At 31.6% G+C, this 22,884-nt stretch overlaps 1 protein-coding gene across 1 annotated transcript; it reads left to right on the forward strand.

Moving 5' to 3' along the window:
* The first annotated feature begins 1,101 nt into the window (after window positions 1-1,101).
* On the forward strand, window positions 1,102-18,982 carry LOC142332942 (putative G-protein coupled receptor Mth-like 4). The gene is made up of 5 exons (XM_075379657.1): window positions 1,102-2,026; window positions 5,826-5,904; window positions 12,187-12,353; window positions 14,570-14,735; window positions 17,613-18,982. The coding sequence occupies exons 1-5, from the start codon at window positions 1,207-1,209 to the stop codon at window positions 17,929-17,931; spliced, it is 1,551 nt and encodes a 516-aa protein (XP_075235772.1). The 5' UTR covers window positions 1,102-1,206; the 3' UTR covers window positions 17,932-18,982.
* The last annotated feature ends 3,902 nt before the right edge of the window (window positions 18,983-22,884 follow it).

Here is a 22,884-nt window from a genome sequence, read left to right on the forward strand (position 1 = left end):
AAAGACTATGGAGGTAGAAGAATTTTGTTGTTTTGGGAAGTAGAATTGCTAATGATGGACAAAGCAGGAGTGATATAAAATGCCAAATAGCACGGGCGAAACTAGCCTTCGGTCAGAAATATAATTTTTTTACATCAAAAATTAATTTAAATATCAGGAAAAGATTTTTGAAAGTATATGTTTGGAGCGTCGCTTTATATGGAAGTGAAACTTGGACGATCGGAGTACCTGAGAAGAAAAGATTAGAAGCTTTTGAAATGCAGTGCTACTGGAGAACATTAAAAATCAGATGGGTGGATAAAGTGATAAATGAAGAAGAGGTGTTGCAGCAAATTGATGAAGAAAGAAGCGTTTGTAAAAATATAGCTAAAAGAAGAGACAGACTTATAGGCCATATATTAAGGCATCTCTGGAATAGTCGCTTTGATATTGGAGGGACAGGTAGATGGGAAAAATTGTGCAGGCAGGCAACGTTTGAAATATGTAGAACAAATTGTTAGGGATGTAGGATGTAGGGGGTATACCGAAATGAAACGACTGGCACTAGATAGGGAATCTTGGAGAGCTTCATCAAACTAGTCAAATGGCTGAAGACAAAAAAAAAAATTATTGAACAACCCTTTTATATTAATAGATACAAATTTTTAGACAAGATTTAAGTTTTTGTAAAAGGTTCATGGCCACAGTGTTGAAATATTACTTAATATGAGTAAAATGATCGGCAGTATTACATAATTAAATTTTTGCATGACTGAATCAATTTCCACATATATTCAAGCTGACAGCTACAATCTTTTCATGGAATAAATAACATTTTAACTAATTACTTTTTGTACCGTTATAGTGTTAAAAGATAGTAATTTTTTCTTTTAAAAAATTTACATTATTAAACTTATACTATCAAACCACAAGATAAATGAATTCAGGAAACTGATGTAAACCACAATATTACAGCAATTTAAACAAAGCAATTGTTAAATTTTATCAATCTTTATCTGTTATACTTCTCAGGATTATTTATGCATATATTTTTTAATAGCTATCTTTATTTCATTTCATTTTTATATAAATTATAGTCTATCAGTGTAATATTATTACTTTATATACTTAGTTTAATTCTTTTATGTGAAATTAAAGTGTAATGTTTAATGTTTTTATTAATCCTCAATTTTTTTTATATGTGTAAAAAATTGTGTTTTTGGGAAAATGTATAATAGATTTTTTATAATTTTATCAACAATAATGGTTGCAATCGAAGGACAAATGAATAATTATCCATGTGAAATAATAAAAAGCAAGGAATTAAAAAAAGGGAAAGAATTTTTGAATGGTAGTATTTTATCAGATGATATACTCTATCCAAAAGAAATTACATTTTCTGATAATGGAAGAATATTTGGTTGTATATGTTTAATAAAAATTTGTTTACAAAAATGTTGTCCCGATCATTATTCAGTGAACAGAAATGGCATTTGTTTTTATAGCGATAAAGATATTCAAATAAATAAGTACATTTCTTTGTTGTTAAATACACGAACAGATTTTATTTTTCCAAGCAATAATGTGGATAATCATTTTGTAGCAATTTATCAGAAAACAAATAAATCATTAGTGGAACAAACCGATTTAATAAACTATCATATATTTAATAATGGAAGTATATTATTAAAAAATGCGAATAATTATACATTAAATATTAATAATTATTGTTTGGAATGGTACGAAGAATCTCAGACAATTATGGTTTTTTTATACAGAAATTTAAATGAAATAAATACCTTGGATAAAATGCTGGATTTTCTTAATATAGTACCGTATTTTTCTAAATGGAATTATCTTACACTATTTGTAACATTACCGTTTCTTTGTATCACATTTTTAACATATTTTTTTATACCAGAATTAGATAATTTATTTGGAAAGTGTTTAATGTGTCAAGTGATAAGTGCAATTTTTTATTTTACATTTCAATTTATTTTTATGAACATGAATTCAGAAGTAAAAGGCATATTTCATAGTATTACAGGTAAGATGATAATTTTTATTTTATAATAATTAAAATAGTTTTTATTACTTAATTTATCAATTTTTTATATATTTACAGAGAAAGCATCTAGTTTTAATTGATATTTTTTTAGCATCGATAAGTCTTAGTAATGCTGTATCAGTGCTTTCTAAAAAAAAAAAAATGCAGTATATTAACATTAAGTCTGATAACTTATACAAATATATACATATTAACCAGCAGGAAATGTAAAATTTGTTCTAGTACTCTGTGTATGTAGTTTACATAAAAACATTCCCACCATTTTAAGTTGCATTACAATTTGCTTATGTTATTTATAACATAACAAAGATGAACCACTGAATGTGAAAATAGGAGGAGAAAAGATTATGTAGGTAGAAGAATTTTGTTATTTGGGAAGTAGAATTACTAAAGATGGACGAAGTAGAAGCGATATAAAATGCCGAATAGCACAGGCAAAATGAGCCTTCAGTCAGAAATATAATTTGTTTACGTAAAAAATTAATTTAAATGTCAGCAAAAGATTTTTGAAAGTATATGTTATTTGGAGCGTTGCTTTATATGGAAGTGAAACTTGGACGACCGGAGTATCTAAGAAGGAAAGATTAGAAGCTTTTGAAATGTGGTGCTATAGGAGAATGTTAAAAATCGGACAGGTGGATAAAGTGACAAATGAAAAGATGTTGCGGCAAATTGATGAAGAAAGAAGCGTCTGGAAAAATATAGTTAAAAGAAGAGAGACCACATATTAAGGCATCTTGGAATAGTCGCTTTAATATTGGAGGGACAGGTAGAAGGAAAAAATTGTATAGGCAGGTAACGTTTGGAATATGTAAAACAAATTGTTAGGGATGTAGGATGTAGGGGGTATACCGAAATGAAACAACTACTACTAGGTAAGGAATCTTGGAGAGCTGCATTAAACCAGTCAAATGACTAAAAAAAAAAAAATTTATTTATATACCTTAGTACATTTTTAATATGGGGCCATCGGTAATATTTTGCACTTTACTCCCAAGATTTGATTTAAAAAAAGGATTCTTTATAGCAGGTTAAGTATTCAAAATAAAATAAAATTAATATATTAATAAAACTAGCATTTTATAATTAAACAACATTTACCAGTTATTCTGTGATTAAGAACTGACTTTTTATTGGAAACTTCAGTATGTTACATTATGACAGTCATATTTTTAGTTTTGGAAATTATATGTTGCTCCATCTTACCTCAAACTATTTTCAACTCTTGATATGATCTGAATAATTTTTAATAGCAGTTTGCCTAATTTATAACCATATAGCTAAATAAATAATTCTCAATGTCTAAAGTATTTAAGGCATGATGCAATTTTTTTTTGGGGGGGAGGGATTTAATTAATTCACAATACACCAGTAAATATATTTATAAATAAAACTGTATATAATAAAAAAATTATTTAAAGTACACTACTGTCATGATCAGTAAGAATTTTGATTTGTGTAGTGTTAAATGAAAATGGTAAAATTAAGTCGTTTAATTCACTGCAAAATTATTTTTGCAATTCTGTTGAAGAAATACTTCTTGCTAGTCTTTGTGCATAAGCATAAATATGCAATTGAAAAGTATGAAAACATAAGACTCATTCATTGTTTTGCTAAGGAAGCTCCATAAAAAATAGGAAAAAATCTTTCCCTCTGCATCAGTCCATGATTTGATGTACGGAAACAATCCGTACATCCTTTTAGCCGATTGAACAGCTCTTATATTGTTAAGGAGTCCTGTTTATGACCTTTTAAGTACTACCATAAAAAGGTCTTAAGAGTTAAACATTCTTCAATCAATACTTCAGAAAATAATGAAAAATGATCTTGGAGTTTAAACCATGTTAATTCTGACCAGGACACGATTTTAAAGGAAATTTATTGCAAAGCTCTTCTGAGGCATTTTCCCAATTTTCAGTTACAGAATACAGTTTTTCAGATGAGTTTATCTTATTGATTTACCTTATTAATAGATCTGAGAATGGGTATTTTTGGTGCATAGAAAATCCTCACCTTAATGAGAAAACCATAGAACACCCACTACATATAATGATGTAGGTTGCGACATCTAAAATGCATTTGATAGGGTCATTCTTTTTTTTAAACAAGTGTTAACAATGTTTCATTACCAGTTAGATTTGATTGGTAGGGAATTAACTGCCACTTTAAAGCAAGATGTAACTCCAGCTCATAAGTCAGTCGGTAAGGGACATTTAAAATAAACATTTGAAAGACAGTGGAGTAGTAGGGACACCAAAATTCAGTGGCTGTCTACAAATCCAGACTTAACAACCTGTGACAACACCCTTTGGATCATAATCAAAAAAAAAATACCCATATCTGATTAAAGAATGTTGATGAACTGAAAACTGCTGTAAGAGACTGTTTTTATAATTTTGATCCTTCAACATGGCAGAGAATCTTCAAATATACTTTGCAATTGATAAAATTTTTATTAAAAGTATTATAAACAGAATTGCAAGTTAGTTATTACAGGAAAAAATTGGTTCTATCATTCGATGTCAAATTGACTATTCTTTTCGTATCTTCAATGTATATCGATCATATATCCAATATCGCTAAACGAATTACTATCTGCTCTATTCCAAGTTCGTATTGTGAGTTTAAACTAAAGAGAATGTCTGTATTGATAGTTTTATATGTTTTCGTTCTTAATATTAAGTCGTTGTATATTTATTTTTGTAAGTCGTTGTATAATTATTTATACTTTTTAGCACCTGTAAATAAAAACGGTTTGTATTAATTCATTGATGATCAGCCTGTTGGTTTGGTGATAACACTAGCTGGTAGTTAATTAATACTCGGGTTTATTATCTGAATCTGGCACCTTTTCACCTATCGTTTCGTCTTTCTCACTAAAATACGTGTGTATTGTGCCCGAAGTTGTATTAATAAAATTAAATGAAAATAGATCCATTCATAAAATTATATAATTTCGAGTCATATTGAAGTGATTGCAGTTGATTTTTCAGACTGAAAAACGGTGGGTTATGGTTCCTTCATTGGTAATAACAAAGCTCCAGTTTTTGAATCAGAATTCGTCTTTCCCTAGTAAAAATTAAGAAAAAAAACGATTGTTGCCATTATCTTACCCGTCTAACGAAAATTAATTTATTTGTTAAGATTAACGAATTTGTAGATCCTTAATTACAGTATATAGATCCCGAGAAAACCCAAGATTGTTTCGTGTAAATGTCCGCGAAAACTTAATCCAATAATATGAAAATTTTAATAATACAAATGATTATAATTCCTAATGAATGTTTAATTGAATTTATAATTAAATCTTGAAGTCGTATTTATTTAATATAAAAACCCACACATTCTAATACAGAATTTTATATATAATTGAATTAAAATTACTATAAAATTGGAATTAAAAAAAATTATTAGAATACCATCTTAATTTTCCTAAAAAGAAATTGGCAGGTACTGAAAGGGTTAAATGATGTCAAATTATTGGTTGTTATTTTAGAAATATTAGTTGGGAGGTCTTCTTTTGAATTTTCATTAAATAAAAAATTTTAATTTTATTGTAAGAATGAAAACAGACATGGCTAGATATATAGGTTTTTATACAGCAGAGGAGGTTTAATATCCCAAGAATGTAATATGTTCATTATAATTGGGATTGATTTCAACATAAAATGTTGGTATAAAATATTCAATAAACACACTATATGCTAAATCATAATTGTTATAAAGTATGAATTGGTTAATAATAATAATAATAATCTAATTTTTTTTTTCTTTCTAGAATCATGTTTTTTCTATGGATATCTATCAAATTATTTGTGGATAAATGTTCTATGTTATGTACTTTGGCTCACTTTCAGGTAAGGTTAATTTATAATAGTAGTTAATTAAAAAGAATGAAACATAAAAATCAGCCTTTAGCTGATTATCTTCTTGTAGAAATTTCTATTATTTGGGGCACATAAGTATGAACAAGTTTTGCTAATCCAATAAAAAAAACAAAAATAAAAACTTATTGTGTAGGTAAAACTGAATTAAACCATGATAACATCATACAGTAACATGCAAATTAATCCGAACACATGTTATTTAATAAAATAAAAAATAAATAACAATTTTATACTACCCACCTTACCTGCAAAAAAGATATGTTTTCTTGAGATCTTTTGGTTTATTTCAAACCATCATCAGGAGATGAAAATAATATAATATATAAAAAAATTAAAATAATTACACAGTCATGACTCTGTAATTATTTTAATTTTTTGACGTACTATATTATTTTTATCTCCTGATGATGGTTTGAAATAAACTGAAAGATCTCAAGAAAACACTTTTTTTTTGCTGGTAAGGTGGCTATAAAATTTTTAATTATTTTTTACTTTTTTAAAAAAATTATCAGCAGAAGCCATGTTTAAAAAATTTATTTAATAAAAAGTAACTTTATAAAAAAAATCATACCTGTTACCAATTTGTGAATATCTAGTAATTAATATGTCTTCCTGTATTCGTTATCACTTTTGTACATTATTTGGCATCAATTCAACAAGTATATTTTTTTATTGTCATGATGAAATCAGTATGATTTCATCATGACAATAAAAAAATGAGGTCAATTTTTATGTTACAGTTCATTTTTGAGAGTCGTTTTTTGACTATTGTCCAAAAGTTTTCTATTTGGTTTAAGTCTAAAGTTGCCTGGACAGTAGCCCTTTAATGTTTCATTCATTGAAAACTTTTTCAATATCAGTATGGCATGGTGCCAGACCTTGTAGGAACACTCTAATGTCTTGTGGGAATTTTTTTGAAGATGTGTTTGAACCCTTTCCTTCAGAATCTTGATACATCCTCCACTTTCCATCTGCTGGAAGTAATGAATAAGAGCCTTCAAATGTGAAACGGTCCCAAAAATTTTTTTGGGGATGTTTAACTCATTGTTGGATATGAGTCGGTGATGTATTTTCAGCTGATGCTTTTCTAATGTTTGGAATCTTTGCCCAAACACATTTTTTAAAAATGTAACTCATTGGAAAACATAACATTTTTCTTTATTTCTTTAGTCCAGTTAGCATGTGCTTTGGCCCACAAGAGCCTTTTTCTGCACATTGCTGGAGTTAAAAGCTGCTTTGTAGCTGGTTGATAGGCTTTCTGTCCAGCTGCAAAAAGTCGGCGTCTAACAATTGTCATGCATAAATTTGTTCCAATGGCTGCTAATTCGATTTAAATTCACAGCAGATAATTTTGGATCAGTTTACTTTTTCTCACTAAGAACTGATCTTGTGTTGGAATAGTTTTTCTTTTTTAGACACATTTGCATTTCCTTTGAGGTGAAAAGTAACCAGTTTCTTTAAATCATTTTAAAATAGCATTCATTATCACTAGACCAACGCCACACTCAGAAGCTATTTGTCATTGTGTCATACTGGTGTGCTCAGAAAGAGAAACAATTTTTGAATGCTATCTTAGAGTTATGTTCATTATACCTATATTCAAGACACACGGAACAAAAATATGGAAATATGATTTTGTAATAGAAGAGGAAATAAACTTTCACAAAACACTAACATGAAAATTACTAAATAACCAAAGAACAATAACCTCCTCACGTTACACTGATAATTTAAAAAATGGTAGTGATCAATCAGTGTAGCCACAACATAGATCTAAAAAAAATCCCTGTGTTCAGATTAATTTGCATGCTACTGTAGTTTAAAAAAAACTTATATACTTGAAACTGAAAAAAAAAAACTTTGTAGACATCACTTATGTGGTCATGGGAATGACATAATGAAGAAACTACAAATTATCGAATTATTCAACTTTATTTTGTATAACACTTGTAAAAATTTATTAATACCCTAATTATAATGTCTAATAATATAATAATTAATGTCTAATAATATTATAATGTCTAATTATTTTTATAGTAATATATTATCATAAATTCACTCCAAAAATACCACTCTAAGACTGAAAAAGAACAATATTTATGAGAACACAATTATAAGATATCTTTAACCCAACTTTGATCATCAAATATGTATTGAGGTAATCACTAAAATTTCTAATGAGGTAGCACTTAAATGAAAGTGAAATGAATTTTCATTTTTCAGACATGAAAAATTACAATTATAAGCTTTATGTTTTTTTTTTACCAAATATGTTATTGTATCATCACCTGTCGTCACGATCTTTTTGCTTTCTGTCTTAATAATCATATTGCAATTTTTATTTACATTATCCACCAACTATAATATCTTTTTTTGATTTTTTTTTACTGGTCATTTATTAATATTGATCTGATTGCATAACTTTCAAAGTTCTTTCTGCTTATTTTACATAAAAGGAACATACCATAGCATTGTAAGATTGTTAATAATGATATTTCACAATTTATTCAATCATGAAATTTTAATGGATCTGTTTTGTTAGAACAATTTATGAGAATGTATAGTTCATCCATTTTCTTGTATGGATAATTTTGGTTTCTTCTTGATGATTTTTTTTTATGTGTTATGAATTTTTTATTCAGGAAATGAGGCTGCATTGAATTGTATTCTTTAAACAAAATCTTTTTTCACATCCTTTTGTGTGTATAATAAATATTCACCATTTAAATTTAACATCATCAAATAATGGAAATGATTGGTTTCTCAAAAAATGTTTCTTTTATTACAATAAAAAAAAACTATTCTCTTAAATAAAAAATAAAAGACATCATTGGAATCCATTTAATTTTTAAAAATGTTTTCTTAAGTTTGATTTGATTGTTTCTGGCCCATTACCAATAATGAATTTAATTTTAAATTTCTTGATGTGTAATGGATAAGAAACTAAATTTGCATTGTTATTGTTAAAATTTTATTTTATAACACAAACAATTAATAACACTTAAATATATGAAATTATGAATATAGTATTTTATTTGTATTACTTTATTTTTGTATTATTTAAATGTAATAGACTTAAATGTTCTATAAAGCAGTTACTGATAATGGCTATTTATATTAAAATGATCATGTTCTCTAAAGTGAACATGATGGGTCACTCCATGTCCAATCTCCCAATCTGTTAAATAAAATCATATTGTTTTTAAAATTAAATAGTCGCATGACGTTTGATGTTTGTAATTTTTTGTATATTCATTTTCCCATATTTCAAGAGTTCAAAACCAATGTTTTTTTAAATTGTTTGTACGTGTTAAGTTAAATTTTACAATGCCTTACATGCCAATTTTAGCACTTTTTTGGCATTTGGGAGTCTTTTCCAATATCTCTGAGACTAAGTGACTAAGAGATGAAACAAAAACCATTGTATTCTACAGAAAATAACTACACGTTATGTTATGTACATCATTTTCCTATCTTGTATATTTAAACCCTAAAATCAGCTCTTAATCTGAGCATTTAGAATGCAAAAATTCCAGTTCTTGTTCAAGTATATAACTGTGAAAGGTTAGGACCATAAGTTCTAATATATAAATATAAATATATATATATATATATATATATACGGGGTGCAACAATAAAGTAATGAGACTGATTTTTCTTTGCAAGATGTGGCAACCCTGCAGCTTGCGTAGGCACACCATCTTTCACCTTGGTCTATAAGCTACTTCTAGTCCAAGCGGGACATTGATGCAACTGCTCAGTCGTGAGTTGTGCTGTAATAAGTGAACATATGTTTGTGTCCCTCGTCACAGGTCTTTGTACATCTTGTGTTGTTTGAAAATGGTGTCTCTTGACCGCCATTTTGACTCTTGGAAAAAGAAAAAAGTCGCACGGAGCGATATCTGGTGAATAAGGTGGCTGTGGTAGTACTGAAATTTGTTTTGAGGTTAAAAATTGCTGTACTGACAGAGCAGTATGGGATGGCGCATTATCGTGATGCAGAATCCAATTATCAGCAATGTTGGCACGGACACGAAGATCTCGTTTATGAAGTCTTTCTAAAAATTCTTTGTAGAAATATTGGTTAACTGATTGTCCAGGAGGCACCCACTCTTTATGAACAATTCCCTTGGAATCTAAGAAGCACACAAGCATGCGTTTCACTTTTGACTTTGACATGCGAGCTTTTTTTGGTGTGGGTGATCCCTTTGAGCACCATCACGAACTTTGGCGTTTTGTCTCTGGATCGTATTGAAAAAGCCAACCTTCATCACCAGTCATAACACGGCTGACCAAATCTGGATTGATTTCTGTTTGCTCTAACAGATCGGCTGCCACATTTTTCCGAGTTTCTCACTGTTGTTGTGCGAGATATTTGGGGACCATTTTTGCACAAATCTTTCTCGTACCAAGATCTTCAGTTAATATTAGACGAACTGTTTTCTCGATCGATGTTGAGTTATTCTGCCATCATTTTCACGTATAATCTTCGATCAGATCGTACGATTTCACGCATCCTGGTCAAGTTGACATCTGTCCGTGAGGTTGATGGTCGTCCACTGTGGTCTTCATCTACAACATTCGTTCTGCCTTCACTAAAAATTTTATGCCACCGAAAAACTTGAGCTCTTGACATAACCTCCTCCCCAAAAGCCTTCTGTAGCTTACCGTAAGTTGTCGTCGCGTTTTCACCTGATTTAACGCAAAAAGAAATGGCATACCGTTGCGCAATATTTTGCAGTTTCATTTCTGTGACGAGAGACACAAACACGTGTTCACTTATTACAGCACAACTCACGACTGAGCAATTGCATCAATGTGCCGCTTGGACTAGAAGTAGCTTATAGACCAAGGTCAAAGATGGTGTGCCTATGCAAGCTGAAGGGTTGCCACATCTTGCAAAGAAAAATCAGTCTCATTACTTTATTGTCGCACCTCGTATACCCTTAACATAGTACTATAGAGGCTACTTATGGATTTTGAAGTCTGATGTCATCTTCCTTTATTTTTTATAAAATATCAAGAGAGCAAGATTTTTCAAAATGTACAATCTTTGATGCCTTATATCTTGGATGGGGAAGGTAATAAACATTCAGAAATTGTTTCGTTTGAAGCCCCATAGAAGTAGAATAAGCAATAAAAATGATAACATTGATATTCAACTGATAAGCAAGACATTCTAGTTTCAATATGCCCAAAAAATTGTTAAACCGGAAATTACCATTACTTCTTTTAAGAACCATATCTTGTACTTATAAACAATTAAAATTCCAAGAATTATATTTTTGTTTAGCCACTGAGTAAAGTTAATTTGATAAAAGTTCTTGTAATTTAAAAAAAAATAATAATTTAGGCCTAAGTTAACTGATAAGAAAGTATTTGAAATATGGTACATGATGATGAAAATGTAAACTCCAAATAATTTTGGTATATATCTAATGGTACAAACTGAATTTATGTATAAAAAGTGAATGTAAGAGACTCATTCATATATATGATGAGTACAATTCATTATAACATCAGCTGTGAAATGTCACTGCACAAAGTTTCAGGGATGTAATAATAATGTCCAGTTGCTACATCAACACAAAAGGTAGGAAACCAAAAATTACAAAAATTTTAAATAGTAATGTATCCACTATTGGTGACTTGACATGGATTGACCTGGACCAAAATCATTTGGAACCATGGGTGGTCTTTTTAGCGAGAGTTTATTGTATAAGAAACAAAATAAATGATTTAATAAAATTATATTGCTCATAATAGTAAATTTAATGTTCATGCTTCTAAAATTTCCCAAAATGAACTGAATTCTATATTTTGTCATGAGTTATTTCTTATGATGTAATAATTATTATAAACATCGAGATTTAAAGTCCCTTTTTAGTAATTATTAATAGTCTCATCTACATTCATTATTGTTTAATTTTGGTGCTCAGTTGGGAGGATTGGTCTCTTAAGCACAGTTTTACTCATTGGTATTACTTCATAACTCTACTGATGTTTGTAGCGTTGTGATAGCATCTCTGTCTGGGATTAAATTCCAATCAGACTTGGCAATTTTCACATGCTACAAAAATTCTTATCGACGATTGTAAATGGGCGATTAGCTTGTAGTTGCTTAGAGAAGGAGATTATTGTCTTAATTCTGTGATTTTTAATTTTATGTGAATTCACTATTTGTAGTAGTATCAACAGTATGGTGACGTACATTATTAAAATTATTTAAAATGAGAAATATTGGTTTTACAGTAAGATGGTTCCAGCTGCTTCAAATGGCATTGTGAGTAAAGAAGATGAAAAGAAACAGTTTAGAAGGTATTTGCTTTACGGATGGGGACTGGCATTTATTATTTGTGCTCCTTGTCGCATCATGAGATTTTACATATTGTTTACATCAAATGGGGATTTAGAAATCGGTAAAACTATTTAACTTTTTTTTTTCTAACTGTGATTCTGTCTGATTAATACTTAATTTGATAAACATTTTATGAAATTTGATATTAGGCCCCTAGTACAAATTTTTTTTACAACAAATATTTTTTTGTGTCGCACTGCCTTTTGCTGCATATAACAAATAAAAACCTAATGCCATATTGATTCTACTTGGATCCATTTACATATGAGTATATGCAATTAATGTAGTTAAGAAGTAATAACGTATTAGTTAAAAAACATTATCAAACACTAATTTTGTATTAGCTATAAAAATTTTAATTTTCTTTTAATATTATTTCCTTTTGTAATTTTTGGACATCTAGATTGATATACTAAGGCTATTTGGAAAGTTCTCAGTGCGCCATAAGTGTGACCATTAATGATTATGATATTTGTCAAGTATGATCATTTAGATTGCATCGTATGATCATATAAATGTCTTGATGCGAAGTTGCTGATATGTGCGTTTAGTTGTTAATTTTTGTTGAACTGGTAAAGAAAACAAGTTCTGAAATTTTCTTTTAAATGGATAACTCTGAAATTTGAATTGTTTTAAAGTACTTTGTTTTAAAAGGTTTATCTACAACAAACATATAAAAAGAGTTAGATGTCATTTTAAAAGATTCTTTCCTTTCGCTATTGATGGTTAAAAAGTAGGCTGCTGAATTTGAACATGTTCAAATATCCATTCAAGATGATGAACACTTAAGTGTCCAAAAATCTATGACTGACAAAATCATCACAACAATCTACAGTGCCATATTAAATGATCTCCTAGTAAAGGTATGTGAGCTTGCTTACAAAGCAATCATTTTGATAAACTTTATACACTGCACTTTACATTATGTTTTGAGTATGCAAAACTTTCTGCTTGATGGGTGCAGCATTTGTTTATAGTTGACCAAAAACACATTTGATTTTTCTCCAGGGGGAACATGTCTCTGACATTACATGCCAGAAACCAAATATAGTGGGTGGAAGCAGGTGAAAGTGTACCAAAAGAAGTGCAAATGGTTCCGTCTGTGGGTAAAGTTATGGCAGTGGTCTTTTAAGATTCTTGTGGTGTGGTGCTCATAGATTACCTGGAAAATGGCTAGACCATCACTAGGAAGTACTACATTGTACTACTGGATCGTTTGAAGGGTGCTATTCAGGCTTATCCATGTATGTTCAAAAAGAAAGAGCTCTTTCACGAGAATGCATCTTCACACACCACTTATTTTGCAGAGTTAGATAAAGTGCATTGTTTTGAGAACTTAAAAGTTGGAAATATTTGATCTAAATGTGGTTTAATTGATAGGCGACTACTTTGAAAAAAAAATTAAGAAAAATCTTGTTTTTTTTATTAGGCTGAGAACTTTCCAAACGACCATTTGTGTAATTTCTGTTACTTTTAAAGCATCATTAATAATTTTTAATATTTGAAATTAGCTAACATTGTACTGTTGTAGTATATTAAGCTTCTAGTAAAAAAATTAAATCTTCAGCTAAATTGGTGTAACCGACATCACTGTCCTATTGGTAGATTGTTATTTCTAAACATTCACTCCATTTCCTTATTTGTGTTAAATTTAGATTAAGTACCTACTGAATCTGAACTGAGGATAGGAACTTATGGAACTATTGTGACCTCATTATCTTAGATTATGTAGATCAGCTGTACAAAATACTGAAACTAGCGGTCAGTGTGCTAAAGAAAGCTGGCCCTTCTAATATAATATGCTATATAATAAAGTATTAGATTACAAATTAGGAAGATGTTTGTCTCTTATTGAAATCTAAAAGAATTAATAATATATTTAACATAGGGTTGGTAGTTTTTAATAATTTTTTATGCGATATTCCTTTGTATAATATGTAATTTTAAGCACTGTCATGCGGGAATGGATGATTTTTTTGGAAATCTTTCATTACAATTATTATATTGTTAGTTAAATAAATAGCTGGTTGTTTTTAATGAGATAGTCAGTTAGAATTTATGTAGTATATATTTGTAATAGTAATTATTTAATTGTTGCTGGCATTACTATAGACCTGAAGTTAATTATAATAAGGATGTTTATTGGTATAATCATCATAATAATTTAATCTTCCAAAATGTTTTTTGCAAAGTAAACTTGCTGTATATGCTAGAATTAAAAATATTCCTTGTTTTTTTATTTATTTGATGTAAATTTTTTATTTTGTCTTTTTTCAGTAATATCTCGTTTGATGGTATTATGCTTTGGTTCTGTAATAGTTCTGGTTGGTTTTAATTCTGTAAAGTTTATTTCACTAATCTGGCAAATTTATAAAATGAGCAAACAGAGAAAAACATTAATATCAGATGTAAACAGACATGGAAGACAGGCTGAAAGAAATATGTAAGTGTTTTTTTTTTTTTTTTTTTTTTTTTTTTACTTTTAAGGCTGCAAACGACCACTTTAGTCAGAATAATTCAAGTCTTTCTTGCCGATCTTTTGGCCTTTAAGTTCTTAGCTTTGACTTTCTCCCAATATTTTGTTATTCTTAACGATCTTGCTTTACGATCCTCTTCTGAATAAACCCTTTTTGTATAATTAAAGGTTCTTACTTTAAAGTTGGTATTCGGATCTCTAATAACAAACTTCAATTTTTCGTATTTATTAAGTAAATCTTCGTAAGACAAATTTAATTCTTGCATGTCTTCTTTAATTTCTTTGATCCATAATGGCGGATTTTTAAAGACCAAAATCGAGATCGATAATTATCTTAGTAATCCTATCCTTCGGTAATCTTAACAAGTGTGCACACATAGAGATTCGCTTCTTATTCATAGTATCGATTAAGGATTCCAAGTTTTCGTACAGAAATTTATTAGGCGATAATCTGTACTGATTTTCGTGTTTATATTTTTTGTTTATGCAGGTTCTAAGAATCCTGCGTTCAACTTTAAGGAAAGGTTCAGTCCTATTTTTCTGATTTAATCTAAATAAAGTTTCGCTCGTGTAAGTAATTACTGGTTTAACCACAGTTTTGTAATGTCTAATTTTAGTGTTAATCGGGAGAAAATTTTTTGTTGTAAGTATTTTTGGTTACTTGTAGCACTTTAAATAATTTATTAAGTCTTTCAGTCCAATTTTGTTTTTCGTTACAAATACAAGTAATGATCTCTCCAAGATATTTAAATTTTTCTACAAGTTCTACTTTGTTTCCATTAATATTCACAGAATTAATAACTAAAGGATCTATAGCCATCATTTTAGTCTTTTCGTAAGAAATTTTAAGTCCAATTTTATTCGCAAGTTCTTCTATACTTGTTATCTGTATTCTGGCTTCTGCGATACTATTAGCTAATAAAGCTAAGTCATCGGCAAATCCTAGGCAATTTAAATTTAAGTTATCTCTTTTGTATCCTATGTGAATATTTTTTGGATTAATTTTAAACCATTCGCCACAGCTCCCATGGTTTCTCTTGGATCCGTCAGTGGCACTAATCTGATTTTATTACTTTGAAAATTTTGTGATGATATTGTATTGTTTTGTTTTAAAATAATAATGTGTAATGTGTAAGTGTTTATATAATAGATTTAACAGTTTATCATTTTTATAAGATACTTGTTAAGTTTATTGGATTGAACCCTAATAATAATCTGATATTTATGATATTATTCCTTGTACAAGTTAATTTACTGTAATTTCTTTTACAAATCTGACTCCTTGGCAGGAAGTTTGGGATTGAAGCTCTTCTATGAACATTTCAATAGATTCTTAGGCTGGAGGATTCTGTCAACATTTATAAAGACTATATACAAAATTTTCATTGTTAATCATATATAAAAAAAGGACTGTTAGATTGTGAAAGCAGGCTACCATTTTTGTTGAAAACTGGGTAATATTTGATTATCAAGAATGAAAGGAATGATTTGAGTAGATAGTTAATAAATCCAGGATAAATCAAGAAGCCTGGAAGAATTTAGACAACAGCTGAATTGTTACTATTCATCATGCGGAATAGGTTTCATAAGACACAGTGTGAGCTAGACAGGACTGTGAAAAGGGTAGACAAAATATAAAACAAGTGAGAAAACATTCCACTGTATGTTTACTCTTGTCAGCTAGAAAAGCAAATGACATGATAATTCAAAATGCAACAAAATAATCTAATGCATTAATTCAGTACTGAATTAAGCCTCTACTGAAACAGAACCTGAAACATAACCCTAGATATAACTTAAATTTGGGGGCCCATTTATGTAAGTTGCAGACAACTTCAAGCAAAAATTGAAAAGCAGTTGGGAGATTCCTTTTTAGCACTATAAAAAACAAAAAGACTCCGCTCTCATATTTTTATTTGATTTTAAAATGAAAAAACCTTTTTATTGTTTTTGCATTTTTTTTTTAATTTTGAAGATATTACTTATTTTTTATCTTTTTAAAAATACACACATATTATCCATAAGCCTTTTTGGGCTCCCATATCCCATTTGTACCATGTACTTATGACCAGAGGCATGTGGCCCCCACAGCTCCCATGGTTTCTCTTGGATCCATCAGTGGCACTAATCTGATTTTATTACTTTGAAAATTTTGTGATGATATTGTATTGTTTTGTTTTAAAATAATAACATAAATTCTATATTATTTACGATAAATTAAACTTATTTTTTAAAATTTTTTATTTTTTCTTGATGCTATAAAAATTGAAGCTGTCCCCTAAAAATTATGGGCCTTAAATCTCTGTTGGTTAATCCAGCCTTGGATTTACTGAATAATGAGGCGTGAGGTAGCATAATGGTATTCAGTTCGTTGTCTATATCATTTACTTACCAAAGATGTAAAGAGATTACAGAAGAAAAATTAAAAAAAACAGAGAATTGTATCATAACAGTTTAGTGCCAAACTGCTTGAATGATCCGAGACAGATGTCAGTAATAATATTACATAAGTCGTAGACAATGTGGACAATGATAAACAAGTCTGTTTTGTATGGCATATAATAACAATCACAACTGTAATGTTTGTGAAATAATTTTTTATTCTTTGCAATAATAATAATAAATAATTTTTTTGTAAATAAATACTATAAATTCTTAATTATAATTTGGGACAGCCAATATGTCTAATAGAATATCAGGATGTGCGAGAACATTTGTTCACTCATGATGTTTCATGGACATTCTAATTTATCCTCCCACATAAAATGTGGTAATAATTGTAATCATACTTTCCTTTATAAATAGTTTTATTAACTGAAAAATTATTTTTTTTTATTATTTCAGGATGTTTTTATACTTCAAGTTTTTTTTCATCATGGGCGTAATTCGGATACCAGAGTTGTTATTAACAGTTTGCAAATATGCAGAGCTAAATATAATAATTGTCAGTATAATACATTTTATGGAAAGTCTTATGATATTCGTAATATTTATTTGTAAGCGTCGTATACTTCATGCAGTTAATTATAAATTGTGTCCATCGTTAATAATTTTCAAGGCAGAAGTACATTATCAAGAACCGCAAACGAGTACCTTGTCGCAACAGAGAATGATCGTACCAGCTACTACTACAGGTTCTTCAACAATTTCTAATAATGAATGAAATGAATTTTAGAATAATAATAAAGTAAATTTTTTTTTTAGTGTTACTAATTTTAAAAAGTTCACAGTTTTTCACACATACAACCAAACGCTTATAAAAATTACATGAAATTTTATGCCCATAACAATGTTATTTCTTGAGACAATGTTGAATTTTTCATATCTAGGAAAGAAGATTGAAAATTATAGGATTTGAGTAACAATTGCATTTCATCATGGGTATGTGTAATTTCATGTTTGACATTTGGCAGCGTAGTATTGCTGGTGTATAAATTACGGTTTGGTGAAGTTATTATTGTAATTGTTATATTTTTTATGTTTTTGCAATACATGTTTATTTATATTAAAAAACTAAGTAATTCAGTTAGTTAGTTTACTAACTAATTATTTAATTTAATAAATGTTAGTAATTGTTTTTATATTTAATCAATTTAAAAAGTTCTGTTTTCAGTATAATCTTTCCCTGTAATAAAACATTTCTTCCTTCATTCTAGCTTTTTTGTGATGCAGAAATAAATAATTAATTTTGTTGAAATCAGAACCAGTGTTGTGAATTTGTTTATATATTTTGTTAATAAAATCACACACCCTACCTTGACACCTTGAGAGTGCAAAAAAACCATTGTAGAGCTAGGTCTCAACTATTAGGCAGATTCTCCAAGCTTAATTTTATAGTGGTTTTTAAGTGCTAATTGTGCAAATGAACTTAATCCTGATAAACTATTCCTTTCTTTATAAATTTTTTTATCTTTTGTTTCATAGACTTAATTTGCTTTTAATCAAATCTGTATGCAAAATACTGATTATCGACAGTACATTGCATTCCAAAAAATAACAGAAAATTAGACATATTGAAAAGATTATTAGGATCTATTTACCGGCTAATGGTTGAGTTTTGAAATGTTCCGGACTGAAAATTGAGGTGTTTCTATCAGGATGCACTTCACACTCTGATATTTAGATACTTGTTCGTTATGATGTATTCAGATCTTATTATTAATTTTACTAAATTTTGAACTCATTTCAGAAAATAGTTAGGGAAGATATTAGCAGGCTATGGATGTTTGTGTGCGAGTTTGGAATGGCACGTATCAAGCATACGTACAAGAACTTATGTTAATGTGATTTATACACTTACCTCAGTTCATCAGAAAGAGTCGAGTTGTGGACGGCACCGAGTGCAGACGTGTTTCCTAGCTCCGCGATATTTTACTTTTTGATTGGGTTTTTTGGATTTTTTACTGGATACGGACATCGGAAATTATAGTGGTATGGTTAATGGACACAAGTGCAAAGTTTTTTGAGTTTCGGTTTGGTATTTTTTTTTGTTGAAAATACAAAATTTTGAGGAAAGTGTAGAGAACTTTTAGTGCTACAGCCCTTTTGGACAACGGTTAAGAACCGAAGGGGTGTGGGATTGTAAGTAAATACAACTACACGGACAGAGTGAGTTAAAAAGTACTTTGAATAAGGTTTTTTTTTAAGTGTTTAAGTATTTACATTTAACTTATATAGAGACAAATTTTGCAAGTCAAGCGACAAGCTCTGGCTTGTTCGTGACGTCATTGAAATACAAGTAAACAAGGACTTGTAAAATTTTCAGAAGTTTTACTGTGTACTAGTAGAAATTTTTCTAAGTGTTTGCGATACTTTACACGGGCAAACTCCTATCCTCCATATCTCCTATAGTTTTTACCATAGAACCAAAATTCCCAAATATCTATCCGAAACCAAAGATTTCTGACCTTCTGACCCCCCTCATATTTGGACCCCCCAAAATTTTTGACCCCGGATTTGAACACATACATTTTACTTCCCCCCAAACCCCCCAAATTTTTTTGGGGGGCACCCACCCGTGTGGGGTATCATAGGACTCGGAATCAACCCCTGATTTCGAATCCGAGTCATGAGAAGACGAAGCTCGCTTCCAATAGAAGATAAGGCCTCTCCAGAGGCTCGGCCCTCGAGGGGAACTGCCGGAAGGAGGGATAGTGTTTCTGAAGTCTCAGAAGACATGGACATTACAGGATTAAATCAAGGAAAAGCAAAGTGGAAGACAGTAGAGGGGAGAACCGCCAAGCGGCCGAGAGCAGGCTCACCAGAAGAAGAGGAGGCCCCCCTTAATTTGAAGAAGGTTACGTACAGGCTGGGTAATGCACTATTACAGCTTAGGCAACTAACTGGCAAGGCCAGTGTAATGGCAATCAAGGCTCATGAGAGGGAGCTGACAGAAATTTATAAAGATTTACAACGAATAAATGATGAGACTCCAGACACAGTTGACCAAAGTACGCAAACCGAAAGTCATGGCAGGAACGAGATGTCAGATATTCTAGATGTAGAGCTGACAGATGAACAACTGATAGACAGATTACCCACACGATGGTGAACCTGGGTAATGAACAGGCTGACCCAGGAGAAAGATCTAAGACCAGGAGATGACAGCTGTTTTTTCATCGATTTGAATGGATTAAAGCCGTCCAGCCGGTATGCTGGGACGGCACCTGGGGCAATGATCTTACAAGACTCCACCATCCTCAAAGATGGAAAGATCACAAATACCGGAACTAGGTACACGGTAATCTACGACTCTAGAGAAGGAGATAAGATAATGGCCTCTCATATTATAAAGGCCTTACGAAGAGCTGTAGGTAAGCTGGAGTCAGCTGTCTTTGTGGTTCCCAGTGGTCCAGTGGGGCATCATAGTGAGGAAAATAGTAATATACATGATGAGGAAGGGTAAGACCTTGCCGAGGATGTTACTCCCCAGCCTGAGCGAACAAGGGAGGGCAAGGTCGAGGTCGGTATCAACAAGAAGGGGAACCCCCCGGTCGTTGAAAGTAAAACGGTCGTAGTAAGGGCCCCCGGTAAATCTTATGCCAATCTGTTGAAAACCATGAAAGAAAAGGTTAAGGTTGAGGAGGCCGGCGAAATACTGTCAATTAAACAGGGAAGGGATCAACAACTAGAGGTCCGAATTAGTGGGGCGCAGAAGGCGGGGGAGTTTTCCTCCCTGCTGAAGAACAGAGCAGAGGATCTCCAGGTGGATATAAGAACAAGAGGAGACCGCAGAACAGTCGTTCATGTCAAAGACATGCTAGGTGACACTACTGAGCGAGAGGTCAGGGAAGCGGTAGAGAAGGTACTAGGACAAGGAGAAAACTTTCAGGTCACATCACTAAGGGAGGCATTTGGAAACACAAAAAATGCCACGGTGGTCACAAGTCAAAGGAATGCAACGAAATTAATTGCAGCAAGGCTGAGAGTAGGGTGGGTGAGTTGCAGGGCCTACATCCGGACGGATATAGGAGAAAACTTTCAGGTCACATCACTAAGGGAGGCATTTGGAAACACAAAAAATGCCACGGTGGTCACAAGTCAAAGGAATGCAACGAAATTAATTGCAGCAAGGCTGAGAGTAGGGTGGGTGAGTTGCAGGGCCTACATCCGGACGGATATAGAGAAATGTTATCGATGTTGGGATGTCGGTCACAGCAGAAGAGAGTGCAGAGACCAGGACCGTTCAAACCTCTGCTTCAACTGTGGTAAACCCGGCCATGTAATTAAAGATTGCAAGGAGGCGACCATATGCCTGGACTGTGGAGCCACTTCACATAGGACCGGGAACCCGTGCTGTAACAAAGGTAATGACTAAAGTAATACTAGTTAATAATAACAGGAGCCTACTCTCTAGTGATTTGAGCATAGAAATAGCAGCTAGATACGAAGCGGACTTCCTGGTGGCCACCGAACCTAATGTGTATTCGGCGGCCAGAGAACAGTGGCTGACCGATGGGAATGGTGATGTGGCAATTAGAAAGATCGTTGGAAATGTGGATTATGATCTGTATGGTAGAGGTGACGGACTCATTGCTGTTGAGGTAAGCGATAAGATTATATTAGGTGTATATATCAGCCCTAACTGCAGCAGGGAATCTCTTAAGAACAGACTCCTTGACCTCCATCAAGTCATTATACGAGCTCGGAAGAGAATTGTAGTCCTTGGAGACTTTAACTGCAGGACTGTTCTGGCTGGAGCGGTCTCCTCGAACGCTAGAGGAAAACTCCTGGAGAAATTGCTGGCAGCGACAGAACAGCCACCTACCAAGCAAGAGGGCATCAATCGGTCCTGGATTTAGTTATAATTGATGGAAGGATGCGCACTGATGCAGCTGATTTCATGGTTCTTAATGACGAAACAGCCAGCGATCACAGAGCCATCTTTGTTAACTTCAGAGAGCAACGGCCAGAAATAAGACAGATAAATAACAATATCAGACTGTCTGATCAACAGATATATAGAGTAGCTAATAATGCGGCAAATAGAATTAGAAATAGTACGGATAACACCTGAAATATTCCAAAATATAGTTAAAGAAGAGATGGCGAACATACCGAGGAGAAATAATATTAAACATAATATGGTGTACTGGTGGTCCAGGGAGATAGAGGAACAGCGTAGAATTATGCAAAGACACAAGAGGACGGCTCAGAGGTTGCGAGCTAGAGTTGGTTCGGAAATAGGATGTAACATTGCGACAGAGCAATATAGGCAAGCGAGAAAGACGCTTAACTTCCTCATAAAGCAGGTCAAAAGAAGGAAATGGTTAGAACTATGCGAGGAGTTGAATGCTGATCCGTGGGGAAAGGCTTTCAAAATAGTAACCAAGCGGCTTGGGAGACAAGTTCCGACACTGAATGAAGAAACGGCTGCGTTGCAGATCAGAAAGTTATTCCCCAGAACGGAGGAGCAATATAATAGAGAGGTGATAGAATGCCAGGGAGGAAGATTTACACAAAAAGAGGTCATGGAAACTATAAATAAATTAAAAAATAAGAAAAGCCCCAGCCCAGATGGCATCCCAGCGGCCATCATTAAGATAATAGCTAGGATCGTACCTTGAGAAATAGTCGATGTAGCCAGCTACGGCCTACAAAATAGAAGCTTCCCTGA

This window comes from Lycorma delicatula, chromosome 12 (assembly GCF_047948215.1).
Source record: "Lycorma delicatula isolate Av1 chromosome 12, ASM4794821v1, whole genome shotgun sequence".
NCBI lineage: Eukaryota > Metazoa > Arthropoda > Insecta > Hemiptera > Fulgoridae > Lycorma > Lycorma delicatula.